General features: G+C 36.8%; 1 protein-coding gene across 1 annotated transcript; it reads right to left on the bottom strand.

The window, feature by feature from the left end:
* Positions 1–5,558: 5,558 nt before the first annotated feature.
* On the bottom strand, positions 5,559–18,998 carry LOC142337185 (uncharacterized). Its single transcript, XM_075386307.1, has 5 exons — positions 18,860–18,998; positions 18,410–18,487; positions 17,974–18,102; positions 11,506–11,673; positions 5,559–5,989 (listed from the first exon to the last, which is right to left on the bottom strand). The coding sequence occupies exons 1-5, from the start codon at positions 18,867–18,869 to the stop codon at positions 5,775–5,777; spliced, it is 600 nt and encodes a 199-aa protein (XP_075242422.1). The 5' UTR covers positions 18,870–18,998; the 3' UTR covers positions 5,559–5,774.
* Between the last annotated feature and the right edge of the window lie 5,056 nt (positions 18,999–24,054).

Raw genomic sequence — 24,054 nt, 5'->3', positions numbered from 1 at the left:
TACTAACCGTTTGAGAAAAGAAGCAAAAGATACAAAGATTTTGTTTGTTGTAATCATTGTTCGGGTGCCAGGCTTCCAATTGATTGATGAAAGCATTCACAACAATTATAGGGTCCCCAAAGTGCTTCACAAGCTCTTTCACTGCAGCCGGGCAGTCAGAAGGGTCACACAATTAAGCTTGAATTTTTTCCTTGGCTTTCCTACGAGTTTTGCAGGTATGTTATAAGGTGTGTATCCGTAAGACTGATATTATTGTGGACAAAGTTGAAAAAATTGTTTATCCACTCATGGTATTTCAGTGAATTTCCATTGCAATTTGGAATTGTTATAGGAGAAGTTTAATGGAACTCGTATCTGTTGTTTGTAAATTGAAATTGTGTTCAAACGGGATTTTTTCTGTTTGTATTTCAGTTTGTGGCCTAAACTGGTGGCTTACGTAGGACCAAATTGGAAACTGATTCGAGTTTCCCGAAAAGTTTGGTTGGCTAACTTGTTGATTAATTGGAGGAAAGATGGCCGTTTGGTAGTTTGAAAATGGATTTTCCGGAGTAGGTGGAAAGTGAAGTGGCTGTGAGGTTGTACAACTAACAAGGGTGGTACCAGTGTTGCTGAATGTTGTATTTGATGGGAAAATATTCCTATCGTTCGGTTCTTGTGTTTGAATTAAATTATTCAGCTGAACTGCAGTTGGATATTGTTCGTTTCTAGATTGTTGAGAATTGTTTGGTTGCACTACCGTAGGCAAAGACATTTCTGTGACCAATCTCTCGCTATTCTGATTTTGATTGGTTGGAAAAATTGACAAAACATTGTTTGAAGCTTTTTGAGCAGTTGAAAACTGGTTTTTGTCAAACTGCAAAGGATTTTGACTACAGTTTCCAAAAGTATGTGAATTGGGAACGGTGATTTTTGTCATTGTATTTCTTCCTGTTTCAGAATGACATTGAGTTTAAAGCCTTTGCTCATTTTCTTTGAATGCATTTGAAGTTTGGTTTGTTTTGTTTTTGTCAGCTGGGCTTTTATGTTGAAGTGTGTTTTGAAAATCAGATGCAAAACATTGCATATTTTGACCTTCTGATTTGCTATTTAAAGGAATAAAGGATAAAATTTTCGGTCTAACTGCGGCACCTGTTGTTTGATTCAATGGAGTATTAGGTGTTGCGATCAACTTTGAATTAGGGAACTGTTGATGAGTGAATCAGCTCCCGCTGATTATCATTAGATTCAACAGGAAACAAGGACGCAGTTTGTTTCAATGGAATGGACGGTTGTTGTATTGAGGCAAGCTGGTTGAAATTGTTCTCTTGTTCTCTGGGAACAGAGTTGTCTTCCGGGGATTGAAGATTATTCAAGACAAATCTGTCCTGAATATTAGCTCTGTAAATTTGGGTTGATGCTGGTGTTGGGGCTGCTAACGACGACATTGATTAATTTATGTGTTCAACTGTCGTAAAATATTTTTCAGATTCTTCAGTCAATTTTCTAGTATTCTGAGGAAATTGTCGGTTTTTCTGAAGGAACTTAGAGAGGAGATTAGGTTTTTTCTCCTTGCGGAAGGAAAAACGATGATTTGGCCGGTATTGGGGGCACTGGAGGGGAGACATCGCTGGCAGGGTTCTTTACTGTCTTGTCGTTTTCTACTGAGTTTTGGGAAACCGGTGTCAATCGCTGCGACTCGAGTTGTCTTCTTGAGGACTGCGAGACGCAGCTGATGTCATCGCGTACTCGAGCTGATGATTGACTCAATTGAGCATCATTGTCGAGACTGTTGACTTCTACTTCCAATCTCTCCAGACGAGAGATCAAATTCGATTGACGTTTCATGACTGAGTTTATGCTACTAGAGCCTACTTTTTCCGTCATGATGCTGTCGAGGTTTGTCTTCAGCTCCTCAACACTCTCCTCGATCTTGTTGATCAACATGGAAAGAGTGCGGAAGCTTTTTCTCTGCTCAACGGATGTCTGTAATGGGTCAAGCTGATTTTGCTGATTTTTCATGTTGAGCTCAGTCATTTTGAATTTGTTCATTGCGTATTGTAATTTCTGGCTGTTTTCTTTTGTCATCTTGATGAACCGGCTGTAATCAACTCGAAATTTTGCTGTCGTATGTAAAGCAAAGGTAAACATGGCTCGAAATTTACGGAGCGACGACTTTTTTGGTAAATTTAAAACTTCTTATGTTTATGTAGGCTAACCAGCCTAGCTCTTTTCACGAAAACAAGAGTCCTAAAGGTGATTTTTTTTGTGGTGCTAAATCTAGATAAAATTGGCTTAAAAAGGAAAAACTAAGCGTTCGAGCTTGTGTATCGTTGATTTGTTGAACAGGACCAAATAATTGCTTTCAATTTTTTTTATATGCATGACTTCGCAACGATTCTCCTGTAAGATTTAGTTCTCCTTTAGTCACAAACAAGGTACCAGAAAAATCTTTTATTGAATTGTTTTCTTTTCTTTGACTGTGCGTGGAGTCTTAGGAACAAATAAACCTAAAAACCAAACAAACTAAATCTTTGTTGATACTTCTGCAAAATAAGCTATTTTTTTTAGAATTTAAAATACGGTGCGACCAGGCAATGTGAGCTACAGACAAGCAGAGAAAACTGGTTGCTTCAATGCTGGGTCTTCTTTGAAGCTCTTTTCCAAGAAATTCTTTTTTGCGATTCTTATGAAGTTAAGGACAACTGCTACCATTAAACTGCTTGTATTTGTTTCTGGATATTATCTGCCACCTATGAATTGCTCATCTATACTTTGGTGACTACTGAGACCCAAAGGAAACATATTCCTCTTCAATTGGTGTCTACTGAGACCAAAGAGGAAAAAGGGACTTATTTCGGCAACTTCTGAACCCGTGGACAAAAAAGAAGAGACGTTTGAGTTTTCCAACTTAAAGGGATTATATGCGTGAGTGAACTTTGAGTGGGGAATTATTCGAGAGCTTTTGATTTCCTTGTTTCTGAGAAAAAGAAAATAGATCATTTTTACTCTCTTTTATTTTTCGTGAGAATGTATTTTCAGTGTATACTACCCCATTAACTAGATGCGCGGCTAGTTCTATGCAATTAAGATCAAAGAAAACATAAACCTCTTTGTAGGTTTTCTTTGTAAGAAGCTTTTCAGGAATTTTCTGTCTGTTCTTTTCGGTTTTGCAGAATGGTTTTATGATTTCTCAGCTTGTTTTGTATGGAACTGAGGAGGTTTATTAAATAACTTTTTTTGAAACTTGATTGATAATTTTAATAAGATTTAGAAAAAAACGTTTTTTGGTCTTTATATCACAGAGAAGCAATCTTGCCACTTTTCTGTTGCTTCTTTGCAGTTTTGCAAGGGGAAGAAATAAATTTTCAGCTTGTTTTCAAACATACAGAAGGGGCTTTTTCGAACGCCTTTTTGTTCTCTACTGAAAATTTCCAATAGACGTTAGAAAAATGTTTTCGAATTTTTTAAATAAAAGAAGCCAATTTGCAAATTTCAAGTTTCCTCTTTGCAAACTTGTATATTCAATCAATTAAAATTTAAGCTTGTGTTTTTACAAAATAAGGGGGGGTTTATTCAATAGTTGTGTGGTGTCTATTAAAAATTTCAAAAAAATACCGTTAGAAAACCGTTTTTTTTTTAATTTTGCAAGTCGAAAGAGCAATTTTGACAAAAATTAGTTTGTCTCTTTAATGAAAAGCAAATCGGTAAACTGCCTTTGAAACTTGTTTTCTTGCAAACCCAGGGGGCCAAATCCACAGGTTTCAGTGTAAATATTAAATGTATTAATCAAAACGTTAGTAAAACGTTTTTTGAATTTTTTGAGTCAAAGGAGCAATTTTTGTCAAAATTGAGTTGCCTCTTTACAAAATTGCAAAATTGATAAACTGAATTTGAAGCTTTTTTTCCAACAAACCAAGGGGGCCTAATCAATGGGTTTTTTTGGATTTGTTAAAAAGTTTGCATTAAAACGTTAGAAAAACGTTTTCTAATTTTTTGTAGTCAAAGAAGCAATTTTGCTAATTTTGATTTGACTCTTTAATAAAAACCAAATTCGATAAACTAACTTTGAATCCTGTATTATAATAAACTGAGGGGGCCCAATCAATAGGTTTTTTGGATTTATAAAGAAGCTTTCAATAAACCGTTAGAAAAACGTTTTTTGATTTTTGGCACTCAAGAAAGCACTTCTGCGTTTTTCGTTTTTTGAGCAAAAATTTTACATGAAGAATTCAACTAAAAAGAGTTGATTTGATGACCAACTGAAGTACTGAATTGAACTAGTAAATTTACTTTCAAGTAGATTTTTCGTTAATTGCTCACATGTAGTTTATCACTGCTATTTCATTCATAAACCATCAACAAAAGCTTGTTGGGGGACAATTTTCTTGTTTGAGATTTTTTTGTCGCAAAAAATTCAGTTGTTTTTGGATACGTCTAACCGAGGAAAGGACCTCTGAGGTGGCGTCTGGAACCTCGGGCGATCATCCCTTGGTGACGTCTGTAACCAAACAAAATGTCAAGCCTTCTTGGTCGGGTGACGTCTGAAAACCCTTGTAAAAAAGAACTCTTCGTCTTTGGTTGGCTCGTCTGCAATAAAAAACTCTTCCACTGGGGTGACGTCGTTGTCTTGGATATTAGTCTTGGGGTGTGCTCATGCCCCCTCTTTGTTTAAAAAAATTAAATTATTTTCAGGTTTTTATGTCCTTATCAAGGCGGATGCTCGCCAAAATTATGTTTTAAAACATATCTCTAGTCTAACCATTTGTTAAAAGAGCACGTCTAAGTTTCACGTTGTTGGACAAAAGAGTCGTGGTGACGGAAAGGGCCAGCCAATTTCTTTAATAGTGGTTGTTTGCGGTATCGGTAGAGGCTAGTAAAATTTTTTGTTGCAATTTTGGCGGTTTATTTGAATCATCTTGAAAGTTGCAATAACATTGGCAACAAGTGGAATCTCATAGATCTATTCAGATGCCTAGTTCAATATTTTTGGTACATTCAGACGCAGACCGCAGGAACTGAAAAATGATTGTCAAATGAATCGAAAAGACCAAAAGACTACAGCTTCCATGATGCTATCGCGCCATATATCTTTACTCTTTACTTAATCTGCATGATTAATTATAGCTGGTATAAAGCCATAGTTTAAAAATTATAAAAATTGATCTGAAGTGACTTCCACTTTCAGTTAAGTGATATCCTCGCTCCTTAACTGGCCTCAACTCCTCCAATAAAGCTAGAGTTCTGTCTAATTTGGTTTTTAGTTTTTCAAAAATCTGGAGCCATTTTACAAGTGCATAAACTGCTGCCAGGAAACAACTTTTGATGAATGTTGATATGGACACATACTCGATTAAGTGATAATTATTCTGAGAGTTGCAATTCTTACAAATTATGCAAGAGGCTTTTTTGTAACTCTTGACAGTGGTTGTTCGAGGTGTCCTTGCGACAATATAGTCTGATTAGAACAGCTAGAGCAATTAATGGCAAGCGCCTTACAAATGAGTGTCATCTCATTAAACTAAACTTGCATCAATTAAGTTATAACCCATTTCTTATTAGGCTACCCAAATCATTGTCAGTTAAAAAAAACAATGTCAAATTTCTTCACACTTTGTATTTTTTGTTCATGTGAGAAATGCAGTTTCGTTCAAAAGTACAGTTTGAGATTCCTTCAGATTACAATTCAGTTTTTGTTACAAAAGCTTTGTTCCCAACTGACTGTTTTAGAAACGTATATTTGCCATTCTGAGCGCTCTTCAAAGTATCCGTTATTTCTGAATCTTGAGAAATCGTTTTCAGAAATCATTTTCATCAGCATTTTCATCCGACGACATTGTTGGGTATCCGTTTTCGGGAATATAGACCAAAAAGTTCCCGTTTTCATCGACCTGAGGCATCGCTGTTAATGTGCTAGGGTCCCTTTGTTGACCACCAGTTCTATTTGGCATGTCGGACAATCCAAGTCCTCGTACAAAACCAGGAGACACTGGGTTTCGGGGGTCATAGAGGTCTTGTGCGAAATTTTTTATTCGCTCTGACCATAACTTAATAGTTACCCGGACGCCATTTTTCACAGAATGGTCTAGACACTGCGCCTTTACCTCTCAATTATAAAGGTGTAAAATTGAAATTGTCATTTGTCTTCAACATAAGTGAAACAATTTCTACATCAGTACTGATTCATATTACTCCTATAATCAATCATAACGGATTTTTTCCGTTTATGCCCCCCAGCTTAGTGGGCGTATATTATTTGCACCCCCCAGATGCACGTGCAATATTTTTACATAGTGATATACTATGTAATGGCACGTGCTCTGTAATTGGGGGGCGCATAACGTACTGGGGGGGGGGGGGGGGGCACAAACGAAAAGATCCAGCATAACTAACAGGCGCAAGGTTCGGGCTTGCCCTAGCGGGAGGGCAAAATTTTAGGGATCCTCCTTTCAGAATTCTTGAAAAAAATTTCTGGGATTATCTCTATTATTGCCTCCCTACGGATTTATACCCCCATTATGATTTAATTATGTTAATTGTGGGGCTATACGTAAATGGGTTAGAGGCCAAGCTGGGGGTGTGAGGCTTTATTGGGAAAGACCCTCATTTCAAGCCCCCGAATGAACTTACCCAGTTACAGGGCTATAGCAGGATGCAATCAAGCCCCCCTCCCCTCTAGAGAAACAGTTAAGCAAAAGTTTTGCATAAAAAAGATCAGATGCTTGCTTCATACTTCATTCGAGACACAATATAAAGTGTTTTTATTTGATCTCCGTTTTCATTGGATCCGGAAAATATGGTGAATTTTGGTGCCAAGAAGACGGCCAATAAGCTTAATACTAATACCAGTTAGCAATTCTCTAATGAACTTCGATAATTTAATGCACGATTGTAAACATTCAGTCTAATTGCCGTGACAATATTGGTTCATCTTGTTTCTTTATGTTGCGTTTTTTGACACTAGCCGCATCTTTGTTAACATGCCGAATGAATACAACTGTAATCGAAAATTGAACGAATTGAAGGAGGATATATTTTCAGTTTATTTGCAGCTAGCTTAGTGGGTGCATATTGTTTCCACACCCCCTCAACTCAAGTATGGGTCGTATTTTTACCCAAAGATTTGCATGCAATGGTACGTGCTCTGTTCAAAACGTACTGAGTGGGGCAAGCAAAACATCAGCATCTTTACCACTTAGCTATAGGTGCTTGGATCTTTTACGTTTGCGCCCCCAGTACGTTATGCACCCCCAATTGCCCATCTCAATACATAGTAAAACATAACCGACTAACGTCAGGCGAATTGCTCTCAAGCGACCGGCGAGCGGTTGACTTCGTCAGTATCAAGCCAGGGTTAAGTGAGGCTAGCTTTAGCTTGATTCGACTCTGCAACTTTTTGTTTTCTAGCCTTGTTAGTAAATAAATCAAATAAAAAACAGATATTTTAAAAAATTGCAAAATGTTGCAAAATTTAAAGGAAAAGCTTCCAGATTTCGCAGTGAAAATGTTCAAAACTAATTTCTGTCTATGGAGTTATGTCAAGTAACCCATCTGCAAGACTTGAAAAGCTTCGTTGACCAGTAATGATTGTTAAAGGACAAAAATTTTAAAAAAATCTGAAAACAAATTTTAAAAAAAGCTTGCTAAAATTCACGATATTAGAATCTTGAAACCCAAGGACCCTGGTGCCGAAAGAAAATGATAAAAATTCAAAAAGATTCAAAAAAACTCTATAAATTGCTGAAGAGAAGCTGTAAGGTTACCTACAACCAAAGTAGATGAGGCTATGTGGGGTTGATGGGGTTGATGGGGAGCGGGGGGGGGGGGGTGAGGGTGGGCAACAAGGGGGTGGAGGCAACAGCTCGTTGGGGGGTGGGGGCAATAGTGGGGGGGGGGGTGTCAACAGTGGGGGTGCCTTCAACCTCTATGAACCACCCTTCACACCATAAGTATTATTCTCCAAATTAGTTTGAGCTAAAACAGAGCTAAAAGGCCTGCTGGGCGCTACCTCTTTATCCCGTTTTTGAAGACGAAAAGTCAAAAGCGTCAGATGAAAAATCGGTCAAGCAAAAAAGCGCATAAAAAAAGACCGACAGGACTAATAAAATTTATACAAAATTCGTTTGAGAGAAATTAATCATCATGTAAAATTATGCAACGTGCACCTAGGGTATGCAAGTAAAATGTACCCACAACGTTGGGGGGGGGGGCAAACGGAAAAGATCCGGGGTCTTTGATACTTCAACGCTTACAATCGGTTTTGTTTAGGAACAGACTTTATTTCAGAACATGAGCAAAATAGACCACTTACCCGGATTTGAGAAATGAAGTGTGGGCAGAATAACGGACTTGAGAGAACAAGTCTGGGCACACTTTTGCAGCTTATAACTGGTAGTTATAGTAGTATACACACTATTTATAATTAAGCTAGTTTGTAGGCAATTAACACAAAGCCCATTTAGCTTAAGCATCAGAAAACATCTTCAAAAAAAAATTTCAGACTATATGCAAATTTTTTAATGATTTTTTTTTATAAACGAGCATTTACATATATAACCTCGCTTCAGAGTTTGTCAAAAGTTTTGTTATCTATTTGGAGTTACTCTTTTATTTAGTGCCCAACTTTGCAAATGATAATGCACGTTAGGGTCTTTTGGCGGATCTCAATGTCATGCAGGGGTATCATACACGAATAAAAACAAAAACATAACCGACTAACGTCGGGCGAATTGCTCTCAAACGACCGGAGAGCGGTTGAATTCTTCAGCAGTTAGCCACGGTTTAGTGACCTCTGGAGCAATTAACAATGATTTCCTAAAAAGTGCATGTTAGGGTATTTATGATTCAAAAAACAATTCTACTGTAACTCATCGTTAATGACGATCAGAGATGATGACATTACACCTTATAACAGCAGCTGAAGTGCGGCATAAACAAAAAGAGATAGTGAGAGAGAGAGAGAGAGAGATGAAGCGTGAACGAGAAAGAGAAGGAAAGGAACCCTAACCAACACAGAGAATAAGAGACAGCAATATTTCCCATGGTGGTACTCGACTCTGCAGCTTCTAGTTTTCTAGCTTTGTTAATAAATCATATAGAAAAACTGAAAAAGACAAAATCAAAAAAAAATATTTTCAATTTCGCTGCAAAAAAATTCAAAAACATTTTTTGTCCTATAAATTCTGTCAAGTAACCCATCTCCGAGACTTGAAAGTTTCGTTGGCCAGTAATGGTCGTTAAACTCAGAAATGGACAAATGGAAAATGTTGAAAAATTGCAATATTTTAAAAATTTTGCTAAATTCAAAATAATAATATCTTAAGAACCATTTCTTTCTCTCAGGAGAGTATCCGGTATCCCTGTTTCAAGCCTGAAAAAGTTTCATGGGCTCAAAGATCCATACCTATGAAACATAAAATTTATCCAAAGATTTGAGATTTTGAAAAAAATTGCCAATATTTAAAATTGCTTAAATTCGTGATATTAAAATCTTGAAGAACATTCCATTACATTTATAAATGATGCAGCACCAGATTATCAAACCCTGGAGGAAGTTCCCTAGCTCTTGAAGCTAGAGAAACCTGAAAATTGACACAAAATTTTAAAAACCTAAAATGTTGCAAGTTTTATAAAGAAAAATTGCGAAAACTTGTGATATTTAAAATTTGAAAATTAAACCATGACCAACAAAAGTTTTACAGTAACAAAATCAAATCCTAACGGAAGCGATCTGACTCTTGAGGCTCAAAAAAACCGAATAAGGACTAAATGTCAAAATTGATAACAAATTGCAAGACAAAAGAATCTTAACTTTTGTGATGTCATAAGCATGAAAGACAATCCATTATATCTAGAAACTATACAGTAACCTATTGACAAACCCTAGAGGTGGTTCTTCCGTTGTTGAGGCTTAAAAACAACAATAACAAAAAACTGCTTTCAAATACGATTCAATCAGTTTTTATAGAATTACGTACTGAAACGGGTCAGTTAGTCCCCTTTTCAGGGACCGGTAAAGTCATTTTGACGTTACAGTTCAAAAAATTTGGCGAATAAAACAATGGAATCACACTACACCAATCAAGCATCTGCATTGCCTTATTCTTTGGGACACAATAGGCAAAGAGCTAGCGGCGTCGGAGCTGTAGCAAATGGCGTTGGAAGAATCGCTCTACCTCTTGCAAGAAAATGTATTAAACCAGAACCAAAACGTGTTAGAAAAAACTTCCTGTTACAGAGCGTACCAGAGTTAATGGACGTTGTCAGGAGAAAAAAAATCGCCAAAGCAATCGCTGAAAAACACGATATCAAATACAGTCAAAAAGCAAACAGGAGGCTCATTGGCACTGCGAATGAGACAAAAACGAATGAATCGTATTTGATCTAAACGTTCAGCTTCAAGGATCATATATGATTTCTTTGGTTTCATACAAGATCGTACTAAGAAATCAAGTACGGACAGCATGAAATCATATATGATCCTTGTATTAAATCCAAGAAAATTCGGGTCTTTCCCATTATAGCCCCTCCCCCCAGCTTGGTGGTCAGATAACCTATAGCCCCCCAAACATGGTAATTATACCATAATGGGGTGGCTATAATTTTATGGGGAGGCTATAATGGGGAAGACCCGAAACTTCTACCCGGGTTATTGGTTACAACTTGCTACGCCAACGTGTACCCACGCGGGAGTTCGAATCGCATATAAAGCAAACATTTTTGGCGGGAGTTAAGCTGAACATTCTTGCAGTAAATATTCTGAACATTTTTTATGCAGTAAATTTTAATCAAAAATCATGCTGGACTATAAATTGTAACCTGAGCAGAGCACTGGCCATCCTAAAAAACAGAATGTCTCTTGACTGATTCGACGCTGCTTTGCGATGCCACCAACCTCCGGGAAGAAATTAAGAAATCAAGCGTGAAAAGTCACAGGAGAACAAAAGAATGTTCTAGAACGAAAGCACAAAAGCGTTCAATCGGAAAAACAATAAACAATAATTGCATAAAACTTTGTTCGAGAGCTAATTATTATGACAGAAGAACAGGACAAATGATTAGATAGATTATTACTGGAACCAATCCAATTAAACTCTCGAAGCAAACGTTTAGAGAATTTATTTCACATTGTCTTCAAATGTTTTTTAAAGTCTTTTTCAAAGCTGCTGATTTTGTACAAACAAGCTCACAAGCAATTCATTCATACAAAAAAACTAGGAATTGGTTTACATTGAAATAAACTTCAAACTATGTTAATAACCTGACCAAAAATGCTCGAACTGAAAACAGGAAGCAGGACTTACAGCTCCTATCATGGCTTTCGAAAATCGCCGATAATGCTCTTATTGAGGAGCAAAGAAATTTTTATCAGGATACAAACGGAAAATCGAAAAATCAAAGCTCTACGTTGAAAAAATTTGCAATGCCGTGACCTCTGATTTTTTAGATACTTATCGATAGCTCACTTGTAATGCCGCCACAGTCTTCTTAAGGCTACTTGTCTTAATGGTATGAAAGCGAATAAAATACATGGCAGTCGAGATTTAGGATCCGGTTGAAGTGGTGTCTGAGGCTCCGAAAAGGGACTGAAGAGCTCTACTGGGTTGGGTGGAGGGGTGATGGGCCTTCCTCCACCAGCTGCTGCATTCAATTGGGCTGGATTGGGGTAGATGTTGATCACAGTTACATTGGTAGGAGCTGTGCAAAACAAAATCAGAAATTCAAAGCGAACTTGCCGTTTTTACCTTCTGTACTGTAGTCTGCTTAATAATAGCAAAAGATTTGTTAAGTCATTCTCATGTGTCACAAATAAGTAGAAAATGGATATAAACACAATTTGGATCTTTTACGTTTGTGTCCCCCCCCCCCCCCCCCCGGGGAACAAACGTAAAAGATCCCACAATTTATTAGAACCCGGGTCGATGTTTTTGGGTGAATTTTTGTAGGAAATGCAGTGAGTACGGTGAGCGCGGTGAAAAAAAATATTTCACCCATTTCTTACAAAGATTCACCGCGAAATTCACCGCATTTCTGACAAAAATTCACAGCATCGACTTTGTGGCAAATTAATGTTAGAAATGCGGTGAACGCTGTGAATGCGGTGAAAAAAAATTCACCGCATTTTTTACAAACCTTCACCGCTAAATTCAACGCATTTGCTTTCCAACATTTACTGAATCTGAATCAAATTCTCAGGTACGTGACAGTTGGCGCAGTGGAGTAAAAGATTGATTGAAGACATGCAGGAGGTAAGAGGTTCGGACCCGTTAAGGCAGTTTCAATTAACGCGGTTAAAATTATTTACTTTTCACCGAATTTCACCGCATTTTTTACAAAAATTCATCACCATACCTCGACCTGGGAACACTTGAAAAACTAAAATTTAGGCTGAAAACGAAAGATTGAAGTAGAAAAATAAGCAAAAATTTGGAAAACATTTTTTTGCTTATCCGCCATTTATTGGGTAAGTTTTGTAACTAACTCCTATTGTTCAATATTACTATTGTATTGACTGGCGGACTGCCATTTGACAACAGGAAGGAACATTTTTTTCAAAACTCACATGCTTCATGTAGGGCATCTAAATCCCCAAAATTTTGCACGAAAACCAATGTAAATTACCTTATCCGATTTCTACACGCGGAGTTTAGTCACCAAAAAAGAGCAATGCTGCTCATTAGAAGAACAGTCTGATTGTGAGGAACGATGAGAAAAAGGGCAGCTGAGAACAGGCCGCTTTGGCCTAATGTGTTCCGCTGCGATTACGCGGGAACGACAACTATTTTTATTATCACACATAACCGACTAACGTCGGGCGAATTGCTCTCAAACGACCGGCGAGCGGTTGGTTTTGTCAGTAGCTAGCCACAGTTTAGTGAGGCTAGCTGTAGCTTAATTGAAGGGGCGTGAGTTGAGTGCAGCGGGGGAAGGGGTTGCACCGGGAGGGCGATGGGGTGAGAGCAACGGTGGGAGGGGGTCTTTGACTGCGCGGGGCTCTTACGGCCTGAACGATGTGCAGGGGTGAGGATCGAGGGGGAGGGGGAGAGAAGTGAGGAGGGTACTGATATAGGGAGGCTTGTTTTGTGTGTGTGTGTGGGGGTGGGTATGGGGTTCAACCTCTAAGACCCTAATTTCACCACAAATACAAGTCTCTAAAACAGTTTCTGTGAATCGCGTACTTGTAGACCAGTGAGCTGAAATGCTCTAAGAGCACTTAATGCCCACTGCACTGGGCGCTATCTGTCTTTCCCGTTTTTGACGAAAAGTCAAATGGGTCAGACGAAAAGTTTGTCAAGCGAAGAATTGTATTAGACCAACAGGACTAAAATAATTGCCACAAGGTTCGTTTGAGAGCCAGCAGTCAGTACCGGTTGACACCGTTTTAAGAGCAATAATTCGAAACAGTCAGAAGTCGTTAACGCATTAAACTGCCCGCAAAGAGTTTGTCAAGTCCTGATCAGTATTTCTCCAGTGAAATACACTTCTTGAATCGACAAACAAGTAGTGATCACGTTTTATCTCAACTCTTAAAACTTTTGAAGATATGTCAAGGTTTGTACAAGTCTGGATTGCAGCGCAGTTAATAAGCAGCATTGAGTCTACAGAATTTGTTCATAAATGCATTGTAATTGAGCAAAAGTTGAACATAGCCGGCAGATTGCCGGAAAATAGCCGCGATAGACGCTCGTGGCCTTCCATGAATTGAAACACCTAAAGAAATAAGATAGACAGATCGACCACCAGTCCTTTAATAGACCACTAGACTTTTTGGGTTAGCTTCGGACTGTCAATTTTTTGACACATACGTTCTATAAGGAAAAAGTCCTTAAAGAGTTATTTCAAAATTGATATTCGAAATCAAAAACTCAAGACTAATAATCACGAATTAGGGCATATAAGAATGGCACTACTTAGATGCACACTATTAACTAGTAAATCTTCATAAAAAATTAAAGTTCCATAAGTGAGTTCAGAAGTCATTTTTTTGAGTGAGATAAGTCACGCAATTGACCTAAAAGCAGAAACGACGTCACGTACATAAATTTTAACTGCAAAGCAATAGAAGTCACTGAAGTCAATTCCAAGAAGTCAATTCCAAGAAGTCAGGTCGTAAGAATCATCGATGGAGACGACGAATTAAAAAAAAGCCACGATGTCCCCAATAATAGCCGCTATCGCTTCGCGGCTATTAAAAATAATTTTGTTCATCTCACCAAGTTGTTTTTGGACCCAGTGTTTTTTTCGCCCCAAGTTACAAATATATTTTTATATAGCACGTTCCTATGTAAAAAATTAGCACGTGCATCGGAGGGCATAAGAGGGATGTATTCTGATTCCGCCTTCAGTGCTTTTACGCCCCCAGTTACAAATTATATGTTATATATCACATTGCTATGTAAAAAAATAGCACGTGCGCCAGGGGGGCGTAAAAATAGCAGCCCACTACGCTGGGGGGTCAAAACAGAATAGATCCCATAAAAAATATAAGCCCACTAAGCTGGAGGAGGAGCACAACAGAATACATCCCCATTTACTAATTGAGCATATACCAACTTAAAAAATTAAAAGTCACATAAATTCACTCCGTGAACACATTTTTAACAATGGGCATAAAAAAGTGGCCAAGACTGGTATCTTTGGTCGATCTCAGATTTTTTTCATCTTCTTTCACCTGAACTTTCTGGATGTCTGAAGTAATTACACCACAAACTTCTCATCAGAGAACTTAGAAAATTATACTTTATTTTTTAGGTTATTGCTGCCATTTACATTGTGAACTTTGGGATCTATTCCTTTTCGCCCCCTCCCCCCCCCCAGTGTTTTTATGACCCCCAGTTACAAATTTAAACATACCCGGCAGATTGCCGGAAAATAGCCGCCGTTGATTCCAATAAGCATGATTGGGATTGAAATAACAGAAGATATTGAAAAAAAAAGATTTTTGTGCAAAAACATTTTTTTAAGTCCGATTTATTTTGATGGCATTTCGTGGTTGTACTTCTGTTTTAGAGAGAGGCTACAGGGGCTACTATCAATACCAATAAGCATTAGAGATGGTAACTAAGACTTATAGGAACGACGTTCAATTAGCGGGCATCTAAAATTGGGCTTTATGGGTTTATCCCGTTTCTACTTCTGACTTCAATTTTTTATACTGACTCTGTTCATTTTGAATTGCTTTGCTGAGCAACTGATGTTCAAAATCACTTTTAGCAGAATGAGAGAAGAGAGAAACTAGCCTAGAGAAGTCAAAAAGATTTCACGCAAAATGTTGAAAAGGCGGCAAAATGAGGTAAAGCGAAACATTTTTTATTCGACGAAGTAAAAAAAAAAAAAATAGGAGCGCTATAATAGCCGGCTGAGAAGATGAGGGCGGCTATTAATTATGATATATAGCACGTTACTATGTAGGAAAATGGCACGTGCGCCTGGGGGTCATAAAAAATTTATGCTCACTAAGCTGAGGGGGGCGAAACAGAATAGATCCCAAAGTTCACAATGTAAATGGCAGCAATAACCTAAAAAATAAAGTATAATTTTCTAAGTTCTCTGAGAAGTTTGTGGTGTAATTACTTCAGACATCCAGAAAGTTCATATCATGCAACACTGAGATCAGAAATTGTTCAATGTATAATTGGCTAGAGAAAAGAAACATTGAAGGAACACGTTGATGTGTTGTAAGAGACGGCCAATTTCGAGAGCGTGGTGGTTAGAATACCAGGCTTGCAAATAATTGCTGATGGTTCAAATCCAGTACTGTCAATCTTCAAAGTATTTGCGCCTTCTTAGGCCTCAAACAGTATATGGTACCAGAGCCAAACAGAGGAAAGAGTTAGCACAGTTGAAGAGATGATGCGCAATTTAGGGGCGACTTGTTAGAAGGTTGAGCAAATTGTGCGAAAGATATGCTTGGTATGAAGTTAGACACACACTTCCCCTGAGAAAAGCCTTGATGAGCAAGAAAGAACACGATAATGGATTAATTGGGTCTTTCCCATTATAGCCCCGCTAGCTTAGTGGTCAGATAACCTATAGCCCCCCCCCCCCGCCCATCATGGCAAATATATCATAATGGGTGGCTATATTTTTATGGGGGCTATAATGGGAAAGACTCGATTAATTATATGAAAGATGCTGCATCGAATCCAGGGCTGATAAAGTACGTTTTACAGTAATTGCACCTGCTTAAAATCCCTAACACAATTTAAGCGGGAGCTTTGAAGTGATTTTAGCAACCTTGATTCACGTAACCTAATCTGGAAACGCAAACTTGCAAAATCTGGTTTCGAATATAGGAAAATTGGATCTATTTTGCCCCCCCCCCCCCCCCCCCCCCCCCAGCTTAGTGAGCACAAATCTTTTCTGAACCCCAAGCGCACGTGCTTTTATCTTACATAGTAACGTGCTATATAGCATATACTTTGTAACCTGGGGTCATAAAAACACTGGGGGCGAAACAGAATAGATCCGGAAAATCTTGTGGCATTGTATAATCTGGAACAGTCGAGATCCCGAATTTCACAACATGTACGTGCTTGTTTGAAGTTCAGCTACTTAAAAAGTGTGAACTGAATGTGAGATAATTTTAGATCAGGCAAAATTCAAAGAAGTTAAATTAAAACACACGTGCACATTTTAAAATGCAGAAAGTATGCCGTGCCAGAAATTAAAATGCCAGTAGTTGCTACTTAGCCAGAAGTTGAACTACCTTGACTTTCGTCATTTTAAAACGCGCAAGTTTTGTGTTTAAAGCATGGTTAAGTGACTCTGCAGAAGCTTCGAAACTGACTTATCTTGAACCGCTTTGCTGTTCTCGATAAACGCCAGAACTTCTCAGTGACTTCAAGCATGGTCACGTAATCATTACTTGAATTGAATAGTCAAAGTTATTCACTGCTGGCGTTTGTCACACAACTACAGTTGTTTCAAACTTTTGACAGAAATTACAAAATAGGCATTCGAAAAAAAGAATTGAACAACGTTTAAATCCGGGTCGAGAAAATCTGAAAAATCTGAAAGTTGTGAAAAGTTGTTTTTTCACTGCTAATTTCTTACATAATTTTGCGGCGAAATGCGGTGAAGTTTTAATTTCGCCGCTAGAGTAGGCGGTGAACTTACAATAATGCATCTAATATCAGCGCTTACAACAATTCACCGGCATTACACGGGTTCGAACCTCTCACCTCCTGCATGTTATCCACTTCTTCCATCGCCCATCTCTCACTAACTGCTAGTATTTTTGTTTTGAATATAAAACAAATTCACTCTACTTTCTGTAAAACATGCGCGGTGAACTTGTAAGATTTGCAATTTTTATTGGTGAAATTACATATTTTAGTGGTGAAATGTGGTCATTGCTTACTCTAGTAAGGTCACTGCTTACAATTACATAAATTACATGTGTTAAAATTCCATAAGTTCGCGGCCTAAAAAAGTGTCGAAAAGATGCTAGATTTAGGGGTAATTTTAGGTGGTCAATTTTATGGGGTAATTTTAAATCTAACAATTTTCCCCCACTCGCCATTATCCCCCTATCTTACATCGTTTTACCACCTAAAATTAAAAATTAAAAATCTTGCATCTTTTTGAAACTTCAAGCGGCGAATTTAAGCGGTGAATAAATGTAATTTCATCGCATTCACCGCTTATCCTACATAATTTTGCGTTGAATGGCAGTGACACCTCGGCCCGGGTACGGAAACAACCAAAAACAGACAAAATGGTTAAAACATAACTTAGATTCTAGGTAACTTAGAACCTAGATTTCTGCTACCAACTGGCTTGATACCACTCGGTTTTCCATTATATCGATCAGCAAATTTGACAGAAAAATGCTGTTGAGCACATAGTCCCCCCACTATGAGCAATCTGAGCAGTGATCAGGAATTGAGATGGAGAAGACTCCTTATAAACATGGTTAGCAAAAACGCACCTCGCTATTCGATACACGGCTATTAAAATTTTCGCCTTTTTAAATCAGTTGGAAAAGAGATTTGCCTTGTGGTGCGGCAATTTGTGGTTGAGACTGAGCAGGGGCCACAGGTCCTGGTTGAAGTGCCTGAGGACGAATTCCAGAGAAAGCTGAGGGACCTTGGGCACGGGCGGGTGCCATGTTACCAGCAGCGCCTAAATAAAGTTTCTTTCAATTTTTCTCCCATTCGCAAAACAATGTCCCCACCTCGATTTAGTTTGAAGCCCCACTAATATTATTGGAAATTGAATCTAAAATGCTCGAATAAGCTAAGAAAAATTTCGGAACAAGCTGAAAAGAACTTCCAAAATGAGCGCTGCAAATTGTGCTCTTATAGCACTTGAATGAAATTTGGGGTCTTTCCCATTATAGCCCCCGGAAAGAACCGAAAATTGTCTTTATAGTTATATAGTAATGGTGGTGGTTATTTGGTGGGGGTCTGTAATAGAAAGAGTTACACACCTGTCGGTCGAAGTAATTGTTGGGGCATCTGCTGGTGGAAAGATGGGTTAGTGGGATAGTTGTTCTGTCCGTTTCCTGTTGAAATCGAGGAAAGGTTTCCTTTTCTTAACGGTTTTCTTAAAGTTTCGAATTTCAACTCCTGCAAAACCTCTTAAATAACCAGCCCTATTTTATATTTAAAAAGCGCATGCAAAAATATGGGTCTTCCCCATCATAGCTCATATTTTCACATGCGCCTTTGCATGCCTAATAAAGTGGGGGGGGGGGGCACAACTGGAAACCCATCTGCCTCATGTGGCTCATGCTTTTGTTAGTTTTTCGTAATTTGATACAGATCTTAAGCAAGGATGTGAATTGTTTTTTAAAGCTCAAGATCATAGATTTAGTCCTTGGGTTCAGAGTTTTCGTTGGGATTGCTTATGATATGCGATTTGAGGGAAACCATTCCTGATGGGTTCATTTTTATAGATTTTTCTTGGTTGCTTTATTTATCTTTTTGTTTTCTTTTTGTACGTAGCTCACTGTTTTCGGCGGAGAAATGTGGAGAAAATGAGAGTTTTTGTCGTCCAAAGTCAACAATCACAGTTCCCGCCAAAGTTAGAGAAGCATGACCTTGCTCAACAGAAGAAGTCATGAAGTCATGAGTCTGAGTCAGCAAACTTGACCTAGACCACTGCAACGAAAAAAAATCAGAGAGCAGTCCTGGCTGTACTACTACACATATTTTTAATCTCTCTCTCCCCCCCCCCCCCCCGGCTGCTGAATACAAATATTGACAAGGAGTACAATTGTGGTCCCGGGCTGACCACCATAAATCAATCGGATCTATTCTGTTTCGGCCCCCAGCTTAGTGAGCATAAATTTTTTATGACCACCAGGCGCATGTGCTTTTTTCTTACATAGTAACGTGCTATATAACAACATATAGTTTGTAACTGGGGGTCAAAAAAAACACTGGGGGGCGAAACAGAAAAAAAACAGACAAACACTTTTGGCTGACTCTTAGAAACCATTTCCAAAATTATATATGGTGTCTTAGATACCATATCAAAGACCATAATGGTTTCTTAGATACCATATCCAAGATCGTACAATATACCTTTTGTGATAATGGAATGAAAAGCATTCATTAGGCTGCAGTTTTAAAATTTTTTGGCTGAATGTTAGCAACCACTTCCCAGATCATATATGGTGTCTTAGATACCATATCAAAAACCATAATGGTTTCTTAGATATCATATCCAAGATCATACAATATAACTTTTGTGATAATGGAGTGAAAAAACATTAATTAGGTTGCAGTTTTAAATTTTTTTGCCTGAATTTTAGAAACCATTCCCAAGATCATATGTGATTTCTTAGATATCATATCCGAGATCATACTAAATACCTTTTGTGATAATGGAGTGAAAAGCATTCATTAGGTTGCAGTTTTAAAATTTTTTGGCTGACTCTTAGAAACCATTTCCCAGATCATATATGGTGTCTTAGATACCATATCAAAGACCATAATGGTTTCTTAGATACCATATCCAAGATCGTACAATATACCTTTTGTGATAATGGAATGAAAAGCATTCATTAGGCTGCAGTTTTAAAATTTTTTGGCTGAATGTTAGCAACCACTTCCCAGATCATATATGGTGTCTTAGTGACCATATCAAAGACCATAATGGTTTCTTAGATATCATATCCAAGATCATACAATATAACTTTTGTGATAATGGAGTGAAAAACATTAATTAGGTTGCAGTTTTAAATTTTTTTGCCTGAATTTTAGAAACCATTCCCAAGATCATGTATGGTGTCTTAGATACCATACCAAAGACCATAATGGTTTCTTAGATATCATATCCAAGATCATACAATATAACTTTTGTGATAATAGAGTGAAAAACATTAATTAGGTTGCAGTTTTAAATTTTTTTGCCTGAATTTTAGAAACCATTCCCAAGATCATATGTGATTTCTTAGATATCATATCCGGGATCATACTAAATACCTTTTGTGATAATGGAGTGAAAAGCATTCATTAGGTTGCAGTTTTAAAATTTTTTGGCTGACTCTTAGAAACCATTTCCCAGATCATATATGGTGTCTTAGATACCATATCAAAGACCATAATGGTTTCTTAGATACCATATCCAAGATCGTACAATATACCTTTTGTGATAATGGAATGAAAAACATTAATTAGGTTGCAGTTTTAAATTTTTTTGCCTGAATTTTAGAAACCATTCCCAAGATCATGTATGGTGTCTTAGATACCATACCAAAGACCATAATGGTTTCTTAGATATCATATCCAAGATCATACAATATAACTTTTGTGATAATAGAGTGAAAAACATTAATTAGGTTGCAGTTTTAAATTTTTTTGCCTGAATTTTAGAAACCATTCCCAAGATCATATGTGATTTCTTAGATATCATATCCGGGATCATACTAAATACCTTTTGTGATAATGGAGTGAAAAGCATTCATTAGGTTGCAGTTTTAAAATTTTTTGGCTGACTCTTAGAAACCATTTCCCAGATCATATATGGTGTCTTAGATACCATATCAAAGACCATAATGGTTTCTTAGATACCATATCCAAGATCGTACAATATACCTTTTGTGATAATGGAATGAAAAGCATTCATTAGGCTGCAGTTTTAAAATTTTTTGGCTGAATGTTAGCAACCACTTCCCAGATCATATATGGTGTCTTAGATACCATATCAAAAACCATAATGGTTTCTTAGATATCATATCCAAGATCATACAATATAACTTTTGTGATAATGGAGTGAAAAAACATTAATTAGGTTGCAGTTTTAAATTTTTTTGCCTGAATTTTAGAAACCATTCCCAAGATCATATGTGATTTCTTAGATATCATATCCGAGATCATACTAAATACCTTTTGTGATAATGGAGTGAAAAGCATTCATTAGGTTGCAGTTTTAAAATTTTTTGGCTGACTCTTAGAAACCATTTCCCAGATCATATATGGTGTCTTAGATACCATATCAAAGACCATAATGGTTTCTTAGATACCATATCCAAGATCGTACAATATACCTTTTGTGATAATGGAATGAAAAGCATTCATTAGGCTGCAGTTTTAAAATTTTTTGGCTGAATGTTAGCAACCACTTCCCAGATCATATATGGTGTCTTAGTGACCATATCAAAGACCATAATGGTTTCTTAGATATCATATCCAAGATCATACAATATAACTTTTGTGATAATGGAGTGAAAAACATTAATTAGGTTGCAGTTTTAAATTTTTTTGCCTGAATTTTAGAAACCATTCCCAAGATCATGTATGGTGTCTTAGATACCATACCAAAGACCATAATGGTTTCTTAGATATCATATCCAAGATCATACAATATAACTTTTGTGATAATAGAGTGAAAAACATTAATTAGGTTGCAGTTTTAAATTTTTTTGCCTGAATTTTAGAAACCATTCCCAAGATCATATGTGATTTCTTAGATATCATATCCGGGATCATACTAAATACCTTTTGTGATAATGGAGTGAAAAGCATTCATTAGGTTGCAGTTTTAAAATTTTTTGGCTGACTCTTAGAAACCATTTCCCAGATCATATATGGTGTCTTAGATACCATATCAAAGACCATAATGGTTTCTTAGATACCATATCCAAGATCGTACAATATACCTTTTGTGATAATGGAATGAAAAGCATTCATTAGGCTGCAGTTTTAAAATTTTTTGGCTGAATGTTAGCAACCACTTCCCAGATCATACATGGTGTCTTAGTGACCATATCAAAGACCATAATGGTTTCTTAGATATCATATCCAAGATCATACAATATAACTTTTGTGATAATGGAGTGAAAAGCATTCATTAAGTTGCAATTTTGAATTTTTTGGTTGAATCTTCGAAATCAATTCCAAGATCATATATGATGACCGTGAACATAAAATTTTTGCATCATTTTTTGGCAAAAAGAAGCTGAAATACTAACAAAAACGGCAGAAAGACTACAAATTGTTTAAGAAACGGTTTCAAAAAACAGAAAAAATTTTAAATTGTCTTAGACTCCATATCCAAGACCATAAAAGTCTATGGCCCATAAAAAGCGATAAACAAAAGATATGCTTCCATTTTCTGATGGTATAAGGAACTTGAATTGATTTGATCAGCGAAAAAACGCAATGGAACGTTTTGAAAGCGGGTATACAAAAATTGGTTTATCGTGTTTTGGATGCCAAATTCAAGATCATAGAATTCTATTGGCCTATAAAAAACCAAAGACATAAAGATTGACCATCAATTTTTTACGGTCCAGGAAAGTTCAACTATAGTGAAAAAATGAAAAACCTAACAAAAATTCAACGTTCTAAAAGAAAGATTGCAACAAAAAAAGACCGAACGGAACAATGAACAATTGTACTTAAAACGCAAACCTTAAGCAACGATGAACAGAAAACTGTTTTTTTCTTTTGCAGTTATTTTTTTTGTTTTTTGAAGTTTTTAATTATTTTTGCTGAATCTTAGAAACCATTTCCAAGATCATATGTGATTTCTTAGATATCATATCCGAGATCATACTAAAGATCATATACTAACAAAAACGGCAGAAAGACTACAAATTGTTTAAGAAACGGTTTCAAAAAACAGAAAAAATTTTAAATTGTCTTAGACTCCATATCCAAGACCATAAAAGTCTATGGCCCATAAAAAGCGATAAACAAAAGATATGCTTCCATTTTCTGATGGTATAAGGAACTTGAATTGATTTGATCAGCGAAAAAACGCAATGGAACGTTTTGAAAGCGGGTATACAAAAATTGGTTTATCGTGTTTTGGATGCCAAATCCAAGAACATAGAATTCTATTGGCCTATAAAAAACCAAAGACATAAAGATTGACCGTCAATTTTTTACGGTCCAGGAAAGTTCAACTATAGTGAAAAAATGAAAAACCTAACAAAAATTCAACGCTCTAAAAGAAAGATTGCAACAAAAAAAGACCGAACGGAACAATGAACAATTGTACTTAAAACGCAAACCTTAAGCAACGATGAACAGAAAACTGTTTTTTTCTTTTGCAGTTATTTTTTTTGTTTTTTGAAGTTTTTAATTATTTTTGCTGAATCTTAGAAACATTTCCAGGATCATATGTGATTTCTTAGATATCATATCCGAGATCATACTAAATACCTTTTGTGATAATGGAGAGAAAAGCATTCATTAGGTTGCAGTTTTAAAATTTTTTGGCTGACTCTTAGAAACCATTTCCAAGATCATATATGGTGTCTTAGATACCATATTAAAAACCATAATGGTTTCTTAGATATCATATCCAGGATCATACAATATACCTTTTGTGATAATGGATTGAAAAGCATTCATTAGGTTGCAATTTTGAATTTTTTGGCTGAATCTTAGAAATCTTTTCCAAGATCCAACTTGATGTCTTAGATACCGTATCAAAGACTATAATGGTTTCATAGATAACATGTCCAAGATCATACAATTTACCATTTGTGATAATGGAATGAAAAACATTAATTTCGGTTGCAGTTTTAAATTTTTTGACTGAATCTTAGAAACCATTCCCAAGATCTTATATGGTGTCTTCGATAACATTTCGAAGACAATAATGGTTTCTTGGATA

Source organism: Convolutriloba macropyga, chromosome 3 (assembly GCF_964194025.1).
Source record: "Convolutriloba macropyga chromosome 3, txConMacr16.3, whole genome shotgun sequence".
In the NCBI taxonomy this organism is placed as follows: domain Eukaryota; kingdom Metazoa; phylum Xenacoelomorpha; order Acoela; family Convolutidae; genus Convolutriloba; species Convolutriloba macropyga.
Note: the sequence above shows the minus strand (reverse complement) of the source record. Positions and strands in the feature narration are given on the sequence as shown.

Excerpts from the sequence above, each read along its gene's own strand:
- LOC142337185 (XM_075386307.1), bottom strand. Across the intron at positions 18,103-18,409 it reads ACAATTACTTCGACCGACAG|GCGCTGCTGGTAACATGGCA; the intron begins GTGTGTAACTCT and ends AACTTTATTTAG. Across the intron at positions 5,990-11,505 it reads TCCTAAATCTCGACTGCCAT|ACCTCTATGACCCCCGAAAC; the intron begins GTATTTTATTCG and ends ATTTCGCACAAG.